Genomic DNA, 22,363 nt, shown 5'->3' with positions numbered 1-22,363 from the left:
GACAAAATATTTATTATCCTCGACTAAACAAACATAATTATTTTATTAATATCTATGTCTCATTTCCTGTTTTACACCAAGTACTATTTAAAAAAAAAGCGAATGAAATCGAAACTTAAAAACTGAATGAAAAAGTTTTACACCAAATTTTCCATTTGATAGAAAATATGTTTTTTAAAACACTAGTTACAGCATATAAAATTATAATGTACTTACAAATTAGTTTAGTACCATTGTTTTATAGTAGTATTTATAGTACGTTGTTAAAACGTTTGTCATCGAACTGCCAAATACAAATCGCAATAAATTGTGTAATCTACTATCACAAAGAAGTATACCATACTATTTTTCGATCGGTATAAGCAAGAGATACTATACTATTTTTGGATCGGTATTGGTAAAATAGTATTTTTCCATACTGTTTTACTGTAAATTATTAATTATATGTAAACTTTGTTATTTCTAAATGACTGAAGCGAGGTAATCTTACGATGATATTTTAAAAGCTGGTCATTTGGGGGGCCTGGCCCCGATGCCCCTGACTATAGTATAAGTCATTTTTCTGAGAGAAATCTGAGATGTAGTTTATTCATGGCGATTTTTTTCAAAACTGACTCAGATCAGATAATTTTGTTAATCTTCCATAAATATATATATTACGTTAATAATCTAACAATGTTAAATATTTGTAAACTTCTTTCTTGTGAACAAATCTACGAAGGTAATGGTTTTGCTTGGGAATATTTTCTCAAAAATAACAGGTAATTTTGTTCACATTTCATAAATAGATCTTGGATTATCATTCTGAGAAGACGACATACTAAGTCATTTCTCCTAGAGAAACGTCTACAAGGAGTATTTTATTCTTGGTGGCGAGGTTTTCGGATGATTTCCTTTATATATAGGGTATATTTAAAAAAAAAAAAAAAATCAGGCTATTTTGTTCATATTTCATAAATAAATATTTCATTAATATGATGAAGAATAAATTACTTTTACAAAATATCCCCAATTGGTAGTTTATTCTTAGTTTTTTTTTTTTTTTTTATTTTTGTCAAAAACGCCTATTTTAAATTCTATTGATATGAGATAAAATATACTTCATTAATAACCCTAGCAAACGACAACGTCTTACGAACTTTTTCGAAAATGTCTTATAATAGAGTATCTTTACGAGAAAATGTTCCGTTAACCAGGAGGCACTGGCGCCTAGTCTCTCAGACCCATTTGTTACATGTTAAATCTTTACCTAATAATTTCTTTGTTGATAATTTTATTTTGTATTACGCATATTAAACAGGTATATTGCGAATTCCAATACAAATGTTACATTTTAGTGTGTGTACTACTACAGCACGGCCAGCCACTAGTAACAAACTACAAAAACAGGTGGCATGAGTCTGTGCGACTTGGCGCCAGGGCCGCCGGGTTAATAACTGTAGTAACATAGATCGTGTCCAAAAGTGCATAGTGCACACTTCGTCAAATTAGCTTTTGATCCGCATTTTTGATTCCAACGTCTCATCGTGGTGGAACATGGAACATTGATAACAAAAGGGAGAATTTCGCGTACTAGAAAAAAATAATTTACAATAATATGGCTCAAAAGTACTTTCAGAGAGAGTTCATATTGGGTATAAATGCTTCCTGTACGGTAGATTAAACATAAATGACACTATAGTTGTCGTAGTTCTACTGTATTGCCTCAGTTACAGGCATACTGATTGGACTATTTCTACCATATTGTGTTAATAATGAAGTTCCTTAGATGTTACTTTCTTTGTGAATCTATAGATTTTAGTCGTAAATTTTCGAAGTAGTCTCTCCACATTCTTGATCTACACCAAGAGTTAACACTTGAAAGAAAGACAACGGAAAAAGTGGTGGAGTTGAACATGAGGACGAAAATTTACAGGAAGAAGTTATTATGTCAATATGAAATGCCAATTTATAAGGCTCACATGTACTCAAGGTGGATAACTCAAATTAAAGTAATATGGTAAAAATAACAACTGGAAGACTACTACCTTATTTTATAAGTCCTCTTACATTAATTCCTGTACATTGTATGCACTTCACTACGCTTTCGGCGTCCTACATCTCTCTTTTGTTATACACCTGCTGTCTCTCCTGCATGCTTCCCATTCCTCAGTTACGAAACAAGTCTCCTCGTCCAAGTATAACCAGAAAAAAAAAAACTACTACTAATATAATGAGAATTTTATGAAAATTAAGAGACGGTTATATGAAAAAATACAATATGTATGTAATGGCTCTAATTGTTCAACTATGCGGAAGTAACTTTGTTCATAATGGTTACATAGTGGGTAAAATAATGGGACTGCATGAATTAAGAGGAACGCAAGTCTTTACTTTGCAATTTCATTCCATGAATCGTTAAATGAACCGATTCGTAACGGAGAGAGAAAACAACATGCCCTGCGGGGCTCTAACCCGGCATCACTCGCTAACGCTCGCTCGGCAATACTGTGTGTATTAAATATTAAACTTTGGTACAGAAAGGAATCAACCTAGCTACTAACCTATATACATGGGCTAAAAGGTAAGTTCTTAAAACCGGGACCCAAAGATCAAATCACTGAATCGAAAAAATGAATGAAATAGCCAAAGTAAACACTTCCCAAAAGGAATTTGTGAAATCCTTAATAAATGTGTGGAAAGAAATTTTTGATCTATATTTCATTTTTGGTCGGCTGGTAAAAAAGCAACATGTACGATAGTTGGCATATTAGTCTCTCACAAGTGCAAGGAAATAGGGTAGGTTTAAAAGGAATTTGTTCGGAATTAAAACTAGAAAATTATGCCTATCTACCTACGAATTAACATTTGCAGCTGCAGCTATAGAGTAATGAATAATCTAGATACTCATTATTGTCATTTACGTGCAAATAGCTGCATTACCGATAGTCTAATTATCTCAATTAAGCTACATAAATCATGTAATATTTGAACACAAATGTCTTCATAGCATTATTAAAGAAACTATTTGGTTGCTTTCCATTTGCATGCTGAGAACAACGTAAATAGGGTTGTTATTTGTGTAACAGTTTTATATTTCACTGTCACTAATTTGTATATTTATGAAGTAAATTATTATTGGATCAGCTCAGAAATAAATTCACCTCAACAAAAATATTGAGAATATGCCTTTTAAAATGTTATTAGGTTATTTTTACTAGAAATCGCCATGTTAAGCACAGAAGTATACTAACGTAGTGTACATCCTCGCACACTACGCACTATGCACTCGCAGACTTGTGAACTTGGACCTTTTGACGCACACTAGATGACGTCAGTTCCGAAAATAAGCGTACTTCAAATGTGCACTTGTATCTTTTCGACACGGCCATAGATTACTGTGAAAGTTTAGTGGGCTGGCCTGTGTCTTTATATATTTTTCTTGAAGTCGTATAAAAATTCATTTTATTTTCACTCAATTTTCTAACTTCAATTGTGGAAAGTTGTAAAGCTACAATCAATTTAATTTGCATTTAACATATTTTCTGTTTCAGAAAACAATGAAACGGTGCATAACGAAAAAAAAAAAAGATATAAATTTATATGTACCTTCCACATCCAGTCATCCTTCCGTTCATGGAAGATAGTGGTTACTGGTATACAAATCGTTATTTTGGCTTTTTCACTACTCTAGTTTTCTTGTGCAACAGTACTCTGCCAAGACAAGTTTTATTCCATTACAGATATTCCGAACAGTTACAAACACATTACTTGAAATCTTCAAAGATTCAGACAAAAAGAGAAGTGAGTCCAACGATGGACCAAGTGCGCTGAAAAGCAAGGCGCTATATTGAAAAATGATGTTAAGGTGAGCTTCCTATTTGTACTGCAAAAATGGTTATAGCTAGATTGCGGATAAGTTTTGACTTACTCTCGTGTATATATATATATAAAACTTTAGCATTAGCGCACAATGGCTAAGTTATCATCAGAGAAATTCGTATTCATATAATTAAACAAAGAACTTTAAAATTAAGTTTAAACTTACATCATCATAATTTTTTGAAGCAATATTTTTGTTTTAAAAAAATGATTATATATTTAATAAAAAAATTTTATTTGTTCTTTTCATAGTTCACTTCACACTTACATATATATCCTTATTTTTACAATAATTTTATAATGTGACTCCAGTAAATTTCAAGGATATTTGCATTCACGTAAAGTCATTATCAGATTCCGTATTCCTTAACACTGGAAACATATGAGTACTTGTTTTGCACGGTAATCTACAATACACATACACAGTGCGTCAAAAAAAACTGTTCGCAGCTGAATGTACGTACTTATTATGTGAGAAAAATATTGAAATGTGAACTCCTTTCTCCACGTGTAAGTGTATGTCATTATATGCAAATGTCCGACATAAACAAGGTTAGACTCTCCCCTTTATCTTAACAGAAACGCACACAATGGTGAGTAAAGACGGTGCATATCACATTGTACCCAGTTTCCACGTATCTCTGCCATAATCCACTGCGGGGTGATTTTCAAATACATTGTATATTAAAAAAAAAAAAAAAAAGTAACATTGTATTCTGAGTTAACAGGAATGTACTACAATTCAAATCTGTTATGTGATAGTATACAACTTGTATAATATTTCGTTACGCATATAAAATACAAACATCTGCAATTTACAGTGTAACTCAATAATACAGTAAATTGTACTCTTTAACCAACAAACTATCATATCAGGAGTGGATCTATTGAAATATTCAACTATACGTAGATTTACTACAATACCAGCAATAAAGAAAAGTACTAATTATACCATTGGTTCTAAATATCGTTGCAAAAACGAAAAATATAAAATAACACAGTATTGCAATGAAGAAAAGGTCAGACATTATGAGAAATTCACAAAAAACGTTCAACCGCGTTCATGATTAAAAACGACAGTTAGCAGGATGTTGTCTGATATGTATGTCTAGTACATTTATGCATCTGGGTATAAACGTATCTTTCACTTTTTCAAATAACAGTTTCAACCCACTATTAAACAAACTTAAATTAACGCAATATTTTTTTAACAGAAAGAAACAAAAAGGAAGAAATCAAATAAAAGTTACAAATTGACAAATAGACATAACGACGGGGAAAATCTTCTCTTGAAGAGGCAATACATTTGCAACGTAACTGTACTAGGTTAGAAAATTTACATTAATTCTACATTAGAAAAAATAATGTAAATTATTCACAATCTACAACTTCTCTATACTGAAACACATATACATATATAATAATTAAATAATGGAACTGACAGTAATTGTAAACCGTTAATATTATGTAAATAATACACAATTTTGAAAAACGAAATCGTGCACAAACGAACTGGCACTCCTTCAGCAGATTTCTTACTTTTGACAAATACATGTATGAGGGTTCTAGTATATATTTCTCCTTGTAAATAGGCCATCTTGGGACGGATAGGGTCTGCCCATTCCCCTTCCTTCATTATTTTGAGGGTTTCTCGAGAGCAATGGTTGAGTATTTGACGGTCGAAAGTATTTGGAGTCGGAACTAAAATCATCTTTATATCGCATATCATCATATTCATCTCTTCTGAACGATGAAGAGCTTGAAAATCCTGGAAGAGGATCTCTCCTAAAACTTCCAGATAAACTGTCATTCGGTCGTGAGGTTCCTACGTCCAATTGTTTGCTACCACCAAGAACCTTCATGACTTCAGCTGCAACCAAATCTCTAATGTCGGAATAGTTAGACTTCGGCGGCCCCAGAGGTCTATCTGCTTCCATGGGTGGGTAATAGTCCTGTAATGTGGGACGTGGCCGGTCACTGGGAAACCTGTCAAATGGAGATGGATCAGGAATTCTCTCAAATTGCAATGGACTGGGAACTCTCCCAAATGGACGCGTCATGCCAGTGTTTTGACCACCTCTTTGTTTTTGTAAATTGGATTGTCTGTTATTTTGTCCAAATCCTCTCTGAGAAGGCAGAGTTTTCTTCATTCCGGCTGATCCTGGTCCAGGTGCTGGTTTATTCTGCGGCTTCTTTGCTTGACTCTTCTTTCCTACGCCCAAGACTGGGTGCTTCAGCACTAAACTCGAATACAGGGCATCGGATGTCTTCGTGAATTCATCACCAATAGCTTTATTCCAATCGACCTGTTCCTTCTTAAAATACAGCTGACGAAACTTGTTCAATACAACAGCTTTTAATCTTCTGACCTGAGAATCGTATATCTGTGAAAGTGTATCTAACATCTGGTCTTCCTCCTTCATTGGTCCTGTTGGCGCAGCAGTCGTATCAGCAGGATTTATCCCATCTTTCGCTTGCTCAACAGCAGGTTGTACTGCAACCTTTGGCAGAGTGTTCACATCACGACGCTCAAAATAAATGACCATCTGACAATATGACGTTAGAGGAAACATGTCCAACGGTACAGCTTTTAATGGAATGAAAGGATCTCCATCAGACCTTACAATGGCTGGACGACATAGTTCACTTAAATTTTTTCGAGCTTCATAAATATCCGACGCGACATAAATAATTTTACTAATCTTCAGTGCTCTGCGTATTTCTTGTATCGGTGTTAAATCTGAAACATACAAAACATTGCGATTAGAATTCTAATTATTAAAGGCGCTACTTAACATTCAGTACACAGTATTTTCTTTGAACAATCAAAAGACAGAAGTCTAATATTTTAAACATATTTCTGAACTTTTAAGTATATATATATATATATATATATATATATATATATATATATATATATATATTGTAACACACAATGTTGCTATTACCACTAACACTATGATGTTTGGTCAAGGGAATATTTTATTTTTTGTATTATTGAACCAAATTCAGGAAAATTTCATATTTGTTCCCGTCATAGAATACTTGGGTCAATTACTCGCTTCACTGGATTAAAATAAGAAAAATTAGTAATATGTTCCGAGTAAGTCACTTTTTACTATTACTGAAACGCACTCTTATCATTTTTGATCATTTATATATACAGGGTGGTAGGTAACTCCACCGAAAAACTTTTGAAGGCTGTTCCTTATACGAAATGAAAGTTCTAATAAACATGGGTCGAAACACGTCTCATTTCAGAGTTATGAACTACTGAAAATTCCAAATATCACGTTTCAAAACATCCTGGCTTAGAAACTATAGTGCCTATCTCAAGCGGTTTAAGGAATTACACAGGAACTGGTATACGCTCTATCTAAATATCCATGTTTCAGAATTCACCGGTACCAGCGAAACGAACGCACCATTAGTACTTAATGAAGTATCCCTATACTTCAACTTCCTTTTCACAGTTCCTTTCACCGATAACGGAAGATGGTAAAACATGGATATTTAGATAGAGAACATACTAGTTCCTGTGTAATTCCTTACACCGCTTGGTATAGGTCCTATAGTTTCTAAGTTAGGGAGTTTTGAAAAATGATTTTTCGAATTGTTAATGGATCATAACTCTGAAAGGAGGCATTTTTCGGCCCATGTTTATTAGAACTTTTTTCTTTCATTTCGTATAAGTCACCTTCCAAAGTTTGTCGGTGGTTACCTACCACCCTATATATATATAAGGTAAACGCGCCTGAATTCGACAGGCACCCGAATTCGACATACCTGTGTTTAAATGGTGTGAAATAAGCGTAAGATGTCACCCCTGCGATCATGAATAGAAGTGGCAACATTATGGGAGTGTCTTTTCTCGTGTCAAAAGCACGGTTACGGTAGATGAGTCATATGTATATTGTTGTGTGTGTGATACACTCTTCGAGAAAAGACACATAATCTTAAGAAAATCATAAGACGGCAGGTTATTTCCGTAAGACATTTATTAAAGTTAGGTTTGCTTCAAGCAAATAGTGGTACTTGAATGTTGTAAAGGAGTTTCAATCAGTGCGTTTTGTGTTCTTCTGTGAGGACAAAGGTTGTGATGTAACATGAACGGGGGTTGTCGAAAACACGAGCCTTTATTTGTAACGTGAACCGGATTTCGACAAGGTTGTCGAATTCATGCTCAGTAGTGCAAATATAATTGTAACTGAATATCTAAACGTACAAGTATGTTCAAAGTCTTTCATAAAGCTATTTGTTGCATAATTCTCCGATAGTTGTAACCTCAGTTCGACATGGAATGTCGAAATCAGGTTCCTGCATGTCGAATTGAGGATCATCGAAGTAACTACTCAGTTCAGAAAATTTAAGTTGTGTTCTTTTGCCCGTCTGATAATTTCTGCATAATAATAAAACAATATTTGAAGCTGAGAAGAGATTACTACTACTAATAATGCCGAATTAATGTTTTACATGGATATAATTAAAGGTGTCGAATTCAGATACCGAAGCTGTCGAAACTAGGTGAAGTGTGTCGAATTCGGGTTCCATTGGCGAGTTCCAGTTTCATAAAAAAATTTACCATTAGCATTTGAGCCTTGAAGTGACTTTTAGTATTAGTAGAGACTGTACATTTCAAGGAAAAAAATGAGCCAACACCGACCAATATTACGGCCACAATAGGCAATTGATTTTGAAAAAGGTCCTTAACCTGTCGAAATCCGGTGCATATATATATATATATATATATATATATATATATATATATATATATATATATATATATGTGTGTATGTATATATCCCCCAAGTTGCATAGTCAAAGAGAAGTGATAACCATCCCATGTCCGAATTTATCTATGTTGAAAATTTGATCGAGATCGGTCGAGTGGTTCAAGAGTTATTATGTCACAAACATAGTCACTTTCATTTTTATATATATAAAATAGAATATTAACTAACAAATAACATTAATAACATTATTAACAACGTTAATAACATTATTATATATATAATATTTAATCATCCTTCATTTAATTTTTTCTTTAAAAATCAATCATAAGAACAGTATTCGCCTTCTTTTATGTTCTTCCTTAAACAAAAAAACACGTGGAAAGAAGTATATATTGTTCGCGATTGATGAAACTCATTCGATCCTGACTAACTTTGGAATGATTGTAGACCTTCACGAACTCAGCAAGCATATGAAATAATATTACGTGTGGCTTTTGGTTTCCGAGTCATAGGCTACCAAAATGGAGATATGGACTTATTTTTTTATGAAATCCAAAGCCTACATTAACCAGTAACTCCGAAACCAAAAATTCGCAGTCTTATATCTACTATGCTGTGCTACTGTGCTCGTGCCGTGCTACTTATTAAATGTGGTATAAATTGAAAACCTTTCGTTCGCGAGGTACTAACCACCAAAGTTGGTATTTTATTTAGTCCAATTTCTGAAGAGAAAAAAAATAAAAAAAAAAAAAAAAATAACTGCAATAATTTGATATTGATGACAGAACACATAAGGAACATTCTAGTATGCATGTCTTGGTTTTCAAGTTAATGGCCAAGCAATACATGGTATGTCACCTTCTGGTCATTTTCTGATTTTTCTCTCCGGTAGTTGGTCAAGTGTAGATCTATATGCTCGGAAATCTGTATTTACAATTTATAATGCCTAATTAAAAATTCTCTACCTAGCAATATATATGCGGTTACTTCCGGAACAATTTTTATAGAGGTAGTTTGTGAGTACTTCAAATTATATGTCCGTATCCAAACTCCCTCTTATAAATATTGCTTCGTGAATATCTTAGGATTCTGAAACATGGATATTTGGATAGGGCACATAGTAGTTCGTAAGTGAAATCTTGACCAAACTACGATAGGTCCCATGGTTTTGTAGTTATGGACCTTTAAAATTCATTTTTTCACGTTTTCGGCAGCCTATAACTCCGAAACGAAGCATTTGTGTACCCAAGTTGGTCTATAGTTTTTGTCTTATCTTGGTGTCAGGAATCCGCTCACAAACGTTGTCGGTGCTGTTTTGAAACTCCCTGTGTATATACCAGCCCATAGAGTGGACTGTATGGTTCAGAGACTTGGACTAAGGAAGTAGAGAAGAAATACTTAGAGAACTTCGAAAATGTGGTCCTGAAGGAAGATGGAGAAGATAAAATGGAGAGAGAGAGCAACAAATGAAGATGTTTTGAAAGGGATAGGAGAGAAGAGGACGCTTCTAGCCAGCATCCTTCGTAGGAAGGCCAACTGGATTGGACACATCTTGCGTAGAAAGTATCTTCTTCATAACCCGATAGAAGGAAACATGGAAGGAAAGTGAGGAATAAGGAGAACACAACTGATCGATGATTTGAAAAATAGAAGAAAATACTGGGAGTTAAAAGTGGAAGCTAATGGAAGCTAAAGATCCACAAAGATGGGAGAAACATTTCCAGGCCGGAACATTAAAAGAGGTCCTAGAACCAGCCAAAAGGAAGAATATTTAATAATAATAATAATAATAATAATAATAATAATAATAATAATAATCATAATATATATTTATATTTATTTCGTTTTCACTAGTCAATTGATATTATTATAAATTTAATTCAAAAGGTTGTAATTTGTTCTCCTGTAAAAATATACGTAACAGTTTTCCCATCCTTGTATAGTGTTCTTGATTTTTATATACTTCATTTTTGGTGAAAACGAAATATATATACTTGCACTACTAAATAGGAAATTTTTAATACGCTATTATCAACTTTTTCAGAATAGAAATCTCAGTGAGACCAACTATCCGAGTGAAAAATCAGAAAATGTCACAAAGTGGCATTTTATTATGTTTTGCCACTATATCATGTTTAGATTTAATTCATAAAGTTGAAATTTGATTTCCTGTAAAAATGACATATCATGTTTGGCGATCTTTATATAGGTATGTCGATGAACTGCTGAGAGTTAAGAATTTTCAACTTTCGTTCGTTTGGTTGAATCACATTACATCAAAAGTTAATTTCTTCAATATAAAGGGCTATTCGTAATTTCCTCCGGGGCTTCGATCATTAATATTGGCCATGACTGACAGAAAATATATTCATATACAAAACTGAAGAATCTTTCCGTGCTTATAGTGGTATAGACTGGTTGTAGATTTACTAGATCGAAGGCAACAACAAACATGGTGACATCTACTGGTGAAAAGGCGGCTTACTGTGTCTTAAAATTCGCTAAATGTGAATCAATGGAGATGATTCAGCGACGATTACGTGCCAACGAAGCAATTCGTCCGTGGCTTAAGAAATTCTAGAAGTTACATCAACCTCACATGTTGGAATGTTTGGGATAAAAACTCCAATATAGGACTGACGTCTGCGAGTTACCAGGGGTGTTCATATCGAGCATCTGTATGGTATGTAATTATCTTGGAGGGATTCTGAAACTTTCTACACGAATAAATTTGCTGTCTGTCATGGTTGTTATCGTATTAATGTTCGAAATGCTGGAGAGAATTAAATACTTACTACATTACTAATTACGATTAACATTTTAGGAAGGTCCTTTAATGAAATGAATTGAAATGAAATCTAAGTATTACGTCCCATGTTATGCCGTTTAGGCTAAAGGAGACGATGATGATGAGAAATAAAGGGAGGGAAGTGGGAGGAAACGGGAGAATCCGGATAAAACCCACGCACCATTAAACTAACTTGGCGCGAGCTGGGAACGAACCAAGGACCTCATGCACAGAAGTGACCGCGGCCCCCAGGTGGTATTTAATTGGAATTTTCGTACAGAGGGTTACACTGTACGAACGACGCTTTTATTACACAATATTTACTTAATCTTCCTTTTTGAAAAAAAAAAAAAACTTTCTATAGTGGATTTTATTTTTTTTAAATCACACAGAAGTTTTTTTCCCTTTTCCTGAGAATAAGACTAGTATTCGTTTGAGGTTCAGCACCTGCAGTTTGAAACACTGAGGAGACTTGTGCAGCACCTGGCAGTTGTTAGTGATGTGTTAGTTGATCTCCAGTAGAACGTCTATGGAGTAGAACGGAGGCGTGTGTTGAAGCGGATAGACAGTGGTGATGCAAATCGGAAGACCTTCAAAGAGGCCAAATTGCGAGCACATACTGAATGTGTAGCTTACAGCAGCTACTGTGTTTGGTGTCTCGCAAAGAGATTTAAACTCACCCATATCATTTTGTGCAGCTTAATGGTATCTATCGCTTGGTAATTGCAGTGAACTTTTGTTAGTTGCAGTTGAGTTCTTCAAGGAGTAAGACACGTGCCTGTGAGCTCTGTAGTGTATACCGTTTGATTCTGACAAGTGACTGAAAAGGAGGATGCAGATATCTCGGGTATTGTGTAGGTAGCGCGGAACAAGTATTTTACATTGTGTGGCAAACCTTCAACAGAAATTTACATGGCGAAACACGAAATCTGTGGTAATAAGACAGTGATCTGTAGTACAATATTTCTATTGGAGTGGTAGTATTTCGAAAGACATTTGAGCATTAAAATGAACGCAAATAGCGACATGCAAATGTAGTATGAAACTTGTTGCAGACTTTATTGGAGAAAGTAGCTGAGATCATCATGGAATCATCTCAGATAGAGTTTCATGTGGAAGAAGTGTCACAGTAGTAGTGTATTATCATAACTTCTTGCAAAAACTGAGCAGAAAATATATAAAACCCGACCTCAGGTGCTCGAGGCTTGGTCACTCATTCTCCATGATAATGGTTGCCCTCACTTGCGGAATGTTGTTAACTAAAAATCTACGCTAATACGGTACGGAGGTGTTAACTCATGCTCCCTACAGTGCGATCATGAATCCACCGGACTTTACCCTGTTCCTAAGATTTAAACCAACCTATGCGTGGACGTCGTGCTTTATCTCTAGAACTTTCTGCCGCCATTATCCGACCCATTCGACAGCTGGATAAAGGTGAAACACAGACTTGGATGAAATACAGAGTTTTCTGAACGATAAGACTCAGTCAATGAGAAGCAGGAGACTACGTTGAAGGCTTTTAAAGAGACTAATGACATTAATGTTCGATGGGGAGTGATGCAGGAATATGGTAACGCGCTAGCTGTAGCTTCAACTGGCAAATCAGAGGTCCTTCATGGCTAAGCGGTTAGCTTATGCGCCTTTGGCGTGGGAGACCCGGGTTCGATTCCCGGCGGGAGCTCATGTGGTTCGGATTCCACGTTAATCAGTAGGTCCACGTATCATATAGCCTCGCTGCTGAATGGGACGTTAAACTCAAAATCAACTCCACTCAGCTCAACTGGCAAATCATGACAAACATTTAAATAATAATAATAATAAATTAAAGAAACAAGACAGTGAAACTTGCCACACAATTCGCCTACTCTTGACACATTGCATTAAGTTTTCCGGACGCCTTCTGTCGAGAACTGGTGATGTGAACTAGCTGTCCAGATCATGTGATTTCTCTCCCCTAGACTATTTCCTACGTGGTAACCTCAAATCTTAGCTCTACGAGAATATACTAGGGGCACTGAATACACAACTGCAAATTTACCGCGCAAGATGTTTGAAAAACTAGACCTTCAGAATCTATTCCACCCACCGAAGCAAAAAAACATTTGAACGACATTTTCTTAAAAATATAATACCATTGATCCCTTTTCGCAATAATAATAAAAATTAAATCATTACGATACCACATATAATTTTCATTCTATGAGTTTATATTGACAATGTTAGGAGATTGGCTTAATCGTTGCTAAATTAAGGAAGAGCTTAGGAATATATATTGGAATTCGTGGCAATGTCGCACTGCTCATCATCTGAATAAAGTTTCGTCTTGCTATTAACCCCACCTAGATTTAGGATAAGCCGATTCTATTTGAAGGACTTTTACATTTCCTTGTACCTTAGCAAAATATACGTAACCTCTGGTGCTAGGGGTCACGGTTTTGATCCCTCATCTTCGTGGCTTTCCTCGTCGTTCACGCATGCTCTTTCACATTCTCACTCCACCACTACCTTCATAATCATCGTCTCCTTTAGCCTAATGGACGTAATACTAAAATTTTATTTCATTTCAGAATTGCAAAATGTAACACCCAAACATAAATAATTCGTACGCAAAAAGATAAAAATATCAATTTACTTACATAACCCATTCTTTGGTGGGTCGATAACAGCAATTAATTCTTCACCGGTCACCTCTTCTAGTACTGTATGCAACATATTCTCGACAGTTCCATGAAAAACTTTGTAGTTGGTAATGCCATTTTGAACCGCATTCGCTTCGGCATCGGCAACAGAAAGTTTGTAGGACTCAATGCCTAAAACCTGACCACATTTCTATACAAGAAAAGGAAGATTATATCAACTAACTGATAACATACAGTGGTGAAAATTAAGTACTGAAAACGATAAAAGTACAGATGGAGAACAATCTAAATTTTAATAGAAAGCCAGATTTGTAAATTCAAATATGCAGTTTCAGTTGTAATTAAATCGTCACAGTATATTATTGCAAAAAGAAAGACAGTTTTAGTTGCAATTAAATCGTCGCAATATATAATTCCAGAAAGAAAAATAATTTCAGTTGCAATTAAGTCGTCATAATATACTAGCAGCGTTCACCCCGCTTCGCTGCGGTCACCCCGGAACGCAATAAACTTTGTTACTTAGATAATTTTTACTTTTTCGCTTTCAAATTGCAGTAAATGTTAACATTATAGCGCCTGTCATTTATGTTAACCCGCCGAGTGACACGGTCATGCGGGTTGCATATACGTTTATTTTTATACCTATGATGAACTAACAAAGGATTTGTACGTTATGGACACTTGAATGGTCAATTATCTCAAGACACTGGTAATTAAAAATTAAAGTGATATGATAAAAACCATCTAGGGTCCAAATCCTAATAACCCCCCCAAAATAAAAGAAATTGGTTCAGCCGTATTAGCGTGATGAGGGAACAAAGGATTTGTACGTTCTCTTTTATAATATAGATTATTGCAGAAAGATACACAGTTTCAGTACGCAATTACATCGTCACAATGCATTATTGCAGAGAGAGAGAGAGTTTCAGTTGCAATTAAATCGTCACAATATATTACTGCACAAAGACACAAATTAGTGCTCAAACCTAAATATGGTTACAGTCGTGTCCTATTTTGAAATAATTACATTGAAACAATGCAGTTTTTACGTTGCAACTCACTTAGGTCCTTTTTCTTTCTTTCTTTCTTTTTAATCCTGATCTTAAACACTTGGAAACACACTCCTTTCTATGAGCGACGAGAACGGAGGAAAATATTGACATTGAATAATTTCCTTAAAATTGTATATATACCTAGAGACCAGATACAGTGTCACCTTTTTCGTTAGCGTCTCTATATTCCTTAATCCTTGCGCCTATGTTTCTTTTCGTCATAACAATAGTCTGTCTATACATTAACATATTTCTTCATAAACACTATTACCAGACATAAATATAACCACACTCACCGAAAAAAAGAAAGAAAAAAAAACTTACCAATGACTTCGGAACTACAAATTACAGAAACCAATAATGCCTGATTCTACACTTACTGGTTACATCGTCCTTGTATACTTTAGGTGCTGAGAGTATACAGCCTCCCTGCTGGTCTAGTGACTAGTACGCGCTAGTGGCTGGTCTGGTAGTCTAATGGACTTTTGGTGCACTGGGTCCCGAGTTTGATTTCACCTTAAACTGTAGGTCCACGTCTTATATAATCTCGGCGCTCAAAGGTATGCTATCCAATCTAACCAACTGAGTCTATGTCAACGATGATACTAACTGCCTTAATAAAAATTTCTGTACATACTAAAATATTTCTAACTTATTTGTAGTATAATTACACATTATGATTTATCTATGATTAAAAAATTTGTCGGTTAGCATCAAATCTGTCCTCTGTTTACTGTACACGCTCAACGTTAATATTATTTCGAATCTCGTTAATATTCTCAAGTTTGACTAAAGGACAAATTCTTCTTAGGATCTGCAATGCAAAAAGATATAACTATAGACTAGACTACAGACTATAGTCCTTTTGAGTATAGACTATGAAATTATCCTATTATGTGAAAGAGAAAAGAGCAGACACTTACCTCTGCCAGACTAAGTCCTATTGTTCCTACTCCACAACATAAGTCCAGTAAAGTTACGTTTTTATTGGGCGACACAAGTTCCTCAATAACCTTACAAAGGATTTCGACGACAGGAGTGCATGGGTGGAAAAATGAGTTAGGATAAAGCTGAAATTTCTTGCCGTTTACTATTTCTGTGACATGGGTGTTTCCTAGTAAAAGTCTTGGTATGAACTCTTCATCAGTACGCGATTTACTGAAATGTTAAATAAATCATTATATTATTAGATCACGAAATATGAACAAATTTAACATTACACAAAATTTACGACTACAGTGATACATTGAAATACGAATTTAATCCCTTCTAGAACCTTTTTCGAGTTTTCAAGACTGTTTCTCTTTAAAATAATAGAAACTACAATAATCCGTTCCTGGGTCACTCACGAACATGAGACCCGCGGTGGCTCAGTGGTAGAGCGTTCACGTCTGGTTCATGGGGTCCTTGGTTCGATCTCAGCTCGCGCCAAGTGAACTTCGTGGTGGACAAATACCGCGTGTGTGGGTTTTCTCAGAGTTCTCCCGTTTCCTCCCACTTTTTTCATTCCATCATTCCATTCATTTCTGATCATCACCATCTCCTTTAGCCTAACTGGCATAACCGTGGGACGTAAAACTTAAAGATTTCATTTCACGAACGTGAATTTTCAAAAGATTTTTACACTAAACAGATTGGATTTTAAGGTAAAATATTGACAAATTTAATATTAATAATAATAACTAACTAACTAACTCTATGGCCTATGGAACCCGGAGGTTCAGTGCCGCGTTCACAAAAGCTCTCCACTGACTTCTATCCTTAGCTAATTGCATCCAGTTTCTACTTTGTATTCCTATCTCTGCGAGATCCATCTTAATATTATCCTCCCATCTGCGCCTAGGTCTTCCTAATGGTCGTTTTCCTATGGGTCTACCAGTCAAGACTTTGAAAGCGTTTCTACTTTCTTCCATTCTAGCTACATGACCTGCCCACCTAAGCCTCCTAGACTTGACGACCCTAACAATGTTGGGTAAACCGTATAAACTATGTAGTTCCTCGTTATGAAGCTTCCGCCATTCCCCATTCTCGTTCCTCTTGGGTCCGAATATTCTTCTCAGGATCCTGTTCTCAAATACTTTCAGTCTATGTTCTTCCCTCAGAGTAAGCGACCATGTTTCGCAACCATACAGAACAACAGGCATGATTATCGTTTTATATATTTTAAGCTTCAAATTCCTCGACAGAATTCGCGACGACAACCGAATAGTAACACGAATTCCCTGCTTTTAGTCGACATTTAATTTCTTCGTGAATATGATTTTCGTCTGTTAATATTGATCCTAAATATTTGAAAGTATCCACTTTATCAAAAGCATTATTTAATATTTTAACGCCTCCACAAGTTGCCGTATTACGGTCCCGACGCACTTCCATGTATTTAGTCTTCTCTGCACTTACTTCTAAACCCATGTCCCTGCAAGCGTTTAATAAGATCTCTGCATTTATTTCTACTGTTCTCCTATCATCCCCTATTAAATTTACATCATCAGCATATGCCATAACCTGGTGAATGCCGTTCAACTCTAGGCCCTGGTTGCTATCTTTGATTTTCCTTATGGCGTATTCCAGCACAAAGTAAAATATTAATGGCGACAACGCATCTCCTTGTTTCAGGCCATTTTCGACGTGGAAGCTCGGGGACAAAAATTTTCCTACCCGGACTTTACTTTGGGATTCACTTAAACATATCTTAATTAATCTAATTAGCTTTCTCGGTATTCCAAGTTCTGTAAGAACGTTGTATAATGTTTCTCTCCTAACCGAGTCGTAAGCCTTTCTAAAATCAATAAATAGTTGATGTACCGGGGTATTGTATTCCCACTTCTTTTCGAGTATTTGGCGAATGGTAAATATTTGGTCGATAGTTGATCGATTTCGTCTAAATCCGCATTGATAATCTCCAATAATTTCATCTGCGTATGGGGTCAATCTTGCTAACAGAATATTTGAAAGGATTTTATAGGATGTTGACAAAAGAGAGATGCCTCGATAATTATTACAGTCAGTTTTGTCGCCTTTCTTGTGAATTGGAACAATGATTGACTCTTTCCACTCTTGTGGCAATTCTTCCTTGTTCCAGATAAGGAGAATGAGTTTGTGTATCTTGTTCCACAATTTTTCGCCTCCAGCTAAAATTAACTCAGCCGGAATTTCATCTACACCCGGAGATTTGTGTTTCTTTAATTTCTTTATAGCGGCTTCCACTTCTATTTGATTGGGTTCTGGAATATACGGTTCTGCGGTGTGTATCTCCTTTTCTCCACGCACATTAGTTTTTGGCTGCGTGTTCAGCAAATCGTCAAAGAAATCTTTCCATCTATTTAAGAGGCTATCCGTATCAGTGAGAACTGTTCCGTCAGATTTCTTTAATATATAAGCACGAGGTTGATAGCCTTTCTTAAATTCGCTGATCCCCTTATACATGTCCCGAATATTTTTATTTTTACTATTATCTTCAAGTTCCTTAATTTTAGCTTTCAAAAAATCCCGTTTCTTTGTTCTAAAAGTTTTGGAAGTTTCCCGCCTGATATCTGCGAAATTCTGTGTAGTTATTTCATTCGGATTTTGTAGCCACCGTAATTTTGCCTGTTTTCTCTTCTCTGCTAGTTTAATGCATTCTTGGTCGAACCATGGTTTGTTCCTACGTATTTCCGCGTGTCCCAATTTTTCTATTGCTGAACTTTTAATGTTATCTCTAATTTCAAACCAAGTATCCTCAACACTAGTGCACTCCGAGTCTTCAAAGACCGAGAATCTATTCGAAACTTCAATCTGGTATTCCTCTCTTACCTGGCTCTCTTCTAATTTCTTTAAATTAAATCTCTCCGTTTTCGGACATTGAATATTACCTTTATTCAACGATAATCTCTCCCGTATTATCGCTACTACCAGGTAGTGATCAGTGTCACAATCAGCCCCTCTAAACGACCGGACGTCAATTATGCTAGATTGTCTTCTTCTATCTACTAAAACGTGATCAATTTGATTATGTGTTTTTCCGTCTGGTGATGTCCAAGTGTATTTATGAACGTCGCGATGTGGGAATTTTGTACTCTTCACGATTAGGTTTTTGGATGTTGCAAAGTTCACGAGTCTAACACCGTTGTCATTACTTTCCTTATGCAAACTTTCGTTCCCTATAATCGGTTTGAAAATATCCTCTCGTCCTACCTTCGCATTGAAATCCCCTAGTAGAATCTTCATATGGTATCGCGGAGTTGGTCAAATATCCGTTCCACTTCTTCGTAAAAACTATCTTTTATATCGTCACCCTATCTTCAGTTGGAGCATGTACATTTAAAACAATAATATCACACCACCGTCCCTTAAGAGTAATAAAAGAAAGTCTGTCAGTAACAAATTCAACCCGTTTAATTGCTGGTAATATTCGTTTGTGAACGAAAAACCCTGTTCCTAACTGGTGATTTTTATTTCCTTCCCCGTAAAAGAACGTAAAATTTCCGGAATTCTCAGATCCATTTCCTTCCCACCTAACTTCCTGAACTCCTACTAAGTCCATCCTGTATTTCTCTAACTCACTCGTTACAGATTTTAACGCGCCTGCCCTATAAAGACTTCTAATATTCCATGTTCCAAATCTCATGTCCATTTTCTTTTGCTGATGTCGTGCCAAGTTATCAGTCCTTGTCCGAGGCTTTTGTGAATGTTTCTGAACAAGTACCTTTTTTTACAGGATGAGGGTGTTAGCCTTACCCAAACCCCAATAATAATAATAATAATAATAATAATAATAATAATAATAATAATAATAATAATAATAATAATACTTGAACAAACACGAACTTCACCATGGCGAATACGCTAAGTTATAAAAATTACACGAAACAGGTAGAAAAACAAAATTAGCAGCAAAAGTCACATGAGATGCATTTATCAACTTCCGACAACGAACTCGACAAAGCGCATAAGTGATCCAAGCGCAGGAAAACGGAAGCACAAAAGCAAACAACGTGCTTGACGTTCGTATTCCAAGCTGTTCGGATTTCGGAGGCATTACTGTATAATGGTCATATTATACAACGATTCTAGAAAAATAACTATCACTCATTTAAGTTCTTGTATTAGTTTTATATTTACCATTATGATTGAGCTTTTTTGTGTGTTGTTTCTACAAATCACTACGCCATTAACACTTGTAGCAAAGAAAAATGTGCTGGTTAGTGGAAAAATCACTATAGTGTGATCACTATACAGTGAAAGTTATGGCAAAATCCCATAAATGCCGTACTTTGCCATAAAAAAAAAAAAAAAACTCTTCGATAAATGCCATTTCTTCATTATTTGCCATTTCCTCACGGCTTCTTTCTAATTTTTCCTTGCAACGGGAAATGCATATCATGTTGCTAACTAATAGAACACAACGCATTGTCACTCAGTGAGATAAGGAATTTAAGGTTTCTAGCTGGCTTGCCCCAAGGACAGAATCGACAAACCGAGGCCCATAAATTCTTGGAAAAAATGGAAGCTAGCAGACGCTGAAATGCTAAATGATTTCTTCAGTTACGGGAATTCGATCTTGTTTGTTTCTTGGCAGCGTTGTATGAGTTACTCTTACTCTCTCACCATGCCAAAGGTTGGACTTTCGCTGAAAGGGAAAATTGCCAACTTTGTAAAAGAATTTGGACCGGACGTGTTTTCTACAGACGGATCAGTGTTATTTTGCAAAATTTGGGAAAAACTGTCGTGCTGAGAAATGTTATTTTGTGACACAGCATTTAAGTACCACAAAGCACAAGACAGCAACTAACGAGAAGTGCAGTGCAGACAAAACTACTCAACTATTACCAGTATTTTGTGCAGCCAATTCATGACACAATCAGTTTGCATATGATTTGTGTACTACGTTCGTTGCAGCCGATATTCCTCTTTCTAAAGTGGAAAATCCGTCTCGGAAAAGTTTTTTTTTTTCTTTTCTTTCTTTCTTAAAAGAAACTTTCACAAAATGAGAAGGACCCTGCGAATGTACATTAAGAGAGACATACTTAGAAGCTGCACATATTGATGTCATTTGAAATACTTGAAGTGATGTTAGAGACAGCAATATTTTAATACCCATATACAAAGCCAGTGATGCTGAGGCTAGATTCATCTGTAACGTTATAATTGGGACCCTGGACAACCATCCAACATTTTTCTTCAGACAGCAGACGTTATGGAGAAAACAAACAGCTCCATATCTCAAGTATTTATCAGTGTTCTAGATCTACTTTGGCCTGACGGAATAAAACATAACCGTGTTCTTCTTCTCCTGACTGATGCAGCAACGTATATAAAGAAAGCAGTTCGCAAATTGTTAAAATTAATAGCAAAATAATGATTAATTAGATAAGCATTGCAAATATCACTAATTTTATTCATGATCTTAAAATTATGAAAAAAGAGGACACATCATTTTTTCAATTTTATTTTTTCTTTTTTTAAAGGTAAATAGCACATAAATATTAGCAGTTTTTGTAACAAAAGAAAAACTAACATAATTAAGTATATGTATGCGTCTATGAAAACCAAACTTTTAACAAATGAGCAGAGATAAGCCTATCTTGGCTCTCGGGAAAGCAGTTCTGGTACACAGCACATAGTTCACTTCTTGTTGCATGAACAAGAAGTTTTTTGTAATTTTCCACCGTAAGATTATGTTCCTGTCTGTTAAGATTCGTTTGAGACGCGAAAACGACTTTTCAATATCTACCGACGTGAAAGGAGCACATTTAAAGCACGCGACAACAATGGGATCCAAACCCATAAACGTGCTCTCACTCTCCAAAACTTTAGAAATATTTCTAATTTTCTGCAAGTCGCGATTTTCGCTAACAAGACGGTCACACTTTTTCTTCAAAACTTCAAAACTTTCACCGGGAATATTGAACAAATCTTTCACCACACCATCAAACACACTTATAGCAGCCGTGAGATGATTTTTTTTTTAACAGAGAAATGATTGAAGTTGGTATTTGTAAGAAATTTGGAAAGATGAATGTGAGATCATTCTTCACAGATGTCTGTTGGAGTAACTCCAGAGAGTTCTAATGAAAAAAATCATCCTCTTCATCAAATGCATTGACAATCTCGTTGATTTTGTCGAAATGTTCGCCATAGTAAAAAAATGTTCCCAACCATGTGTCCAATATTCCCGAGGAAAATAGTGTTACAAAAACTACTAATAATATTTATGTGCTATGTATTTTTTTTAAAAAAAAAAGAAAAAAATTAAAAATGATATGTCCTCTTTTTTCATAATTTCAAGATCATGAATTAAATCAGTGA

General features: G+C 35.4%; 1 protein-coding gene across 1 annotated transcript in view; it reads right to left on the bottom strand.

Moving 5' to 3' along the window:
• Nucleotides 1-4,556: 4,556 nt before the first annotated feature.
• LOC145694588 (tRNA (uracil-5-)-methyltransferase homolog B-like) overlaps nucleotides 4,557-22,363 on the bottom strand; it is a 34,548-nt gene continuing 16,741 nt past the window's right edge. The window contains exons 3-5 of the mRNA XM_081770958.1: nucleotides 16,000-16,234; nucleotides 14,022-14,214; nucleotides 4,557-6,601 (exon numbers count right to left, since the gene is read on the bottom strand). Coding sequence (XP_081627084.1) covers nucleotides 5,427-6,601; nucleotides 14,022-14,214; nucleotides 16,000-16,234 — 1,603 coding nt within the window. The 3' untranslated portion in view covers nucleotides 4,557-5,426. The remainder of the gene's footprint in view (nucleotides 6,602-14,021; nucleotides 14,215-15,999; nucleotides 16,235-22,363) is intronic.

Source organism: Thermobia domestica, chromosome 9 (genome assembly GCF_964235325.1).
Source record: "Thermobia domestica chromosome 9, izTheDome1.hap1.1, whole genome shotgun sequence".
NCBI classification, from domain to species: Eukaryota; Metazoa; Arthropoda; class Insecta; order Zygentoma; family Lepismatidae; genus Thermobia; species Thermobia domestica.
This window is presented reverse-complemented; position numbering and strand designations above follow the sequence as displayed.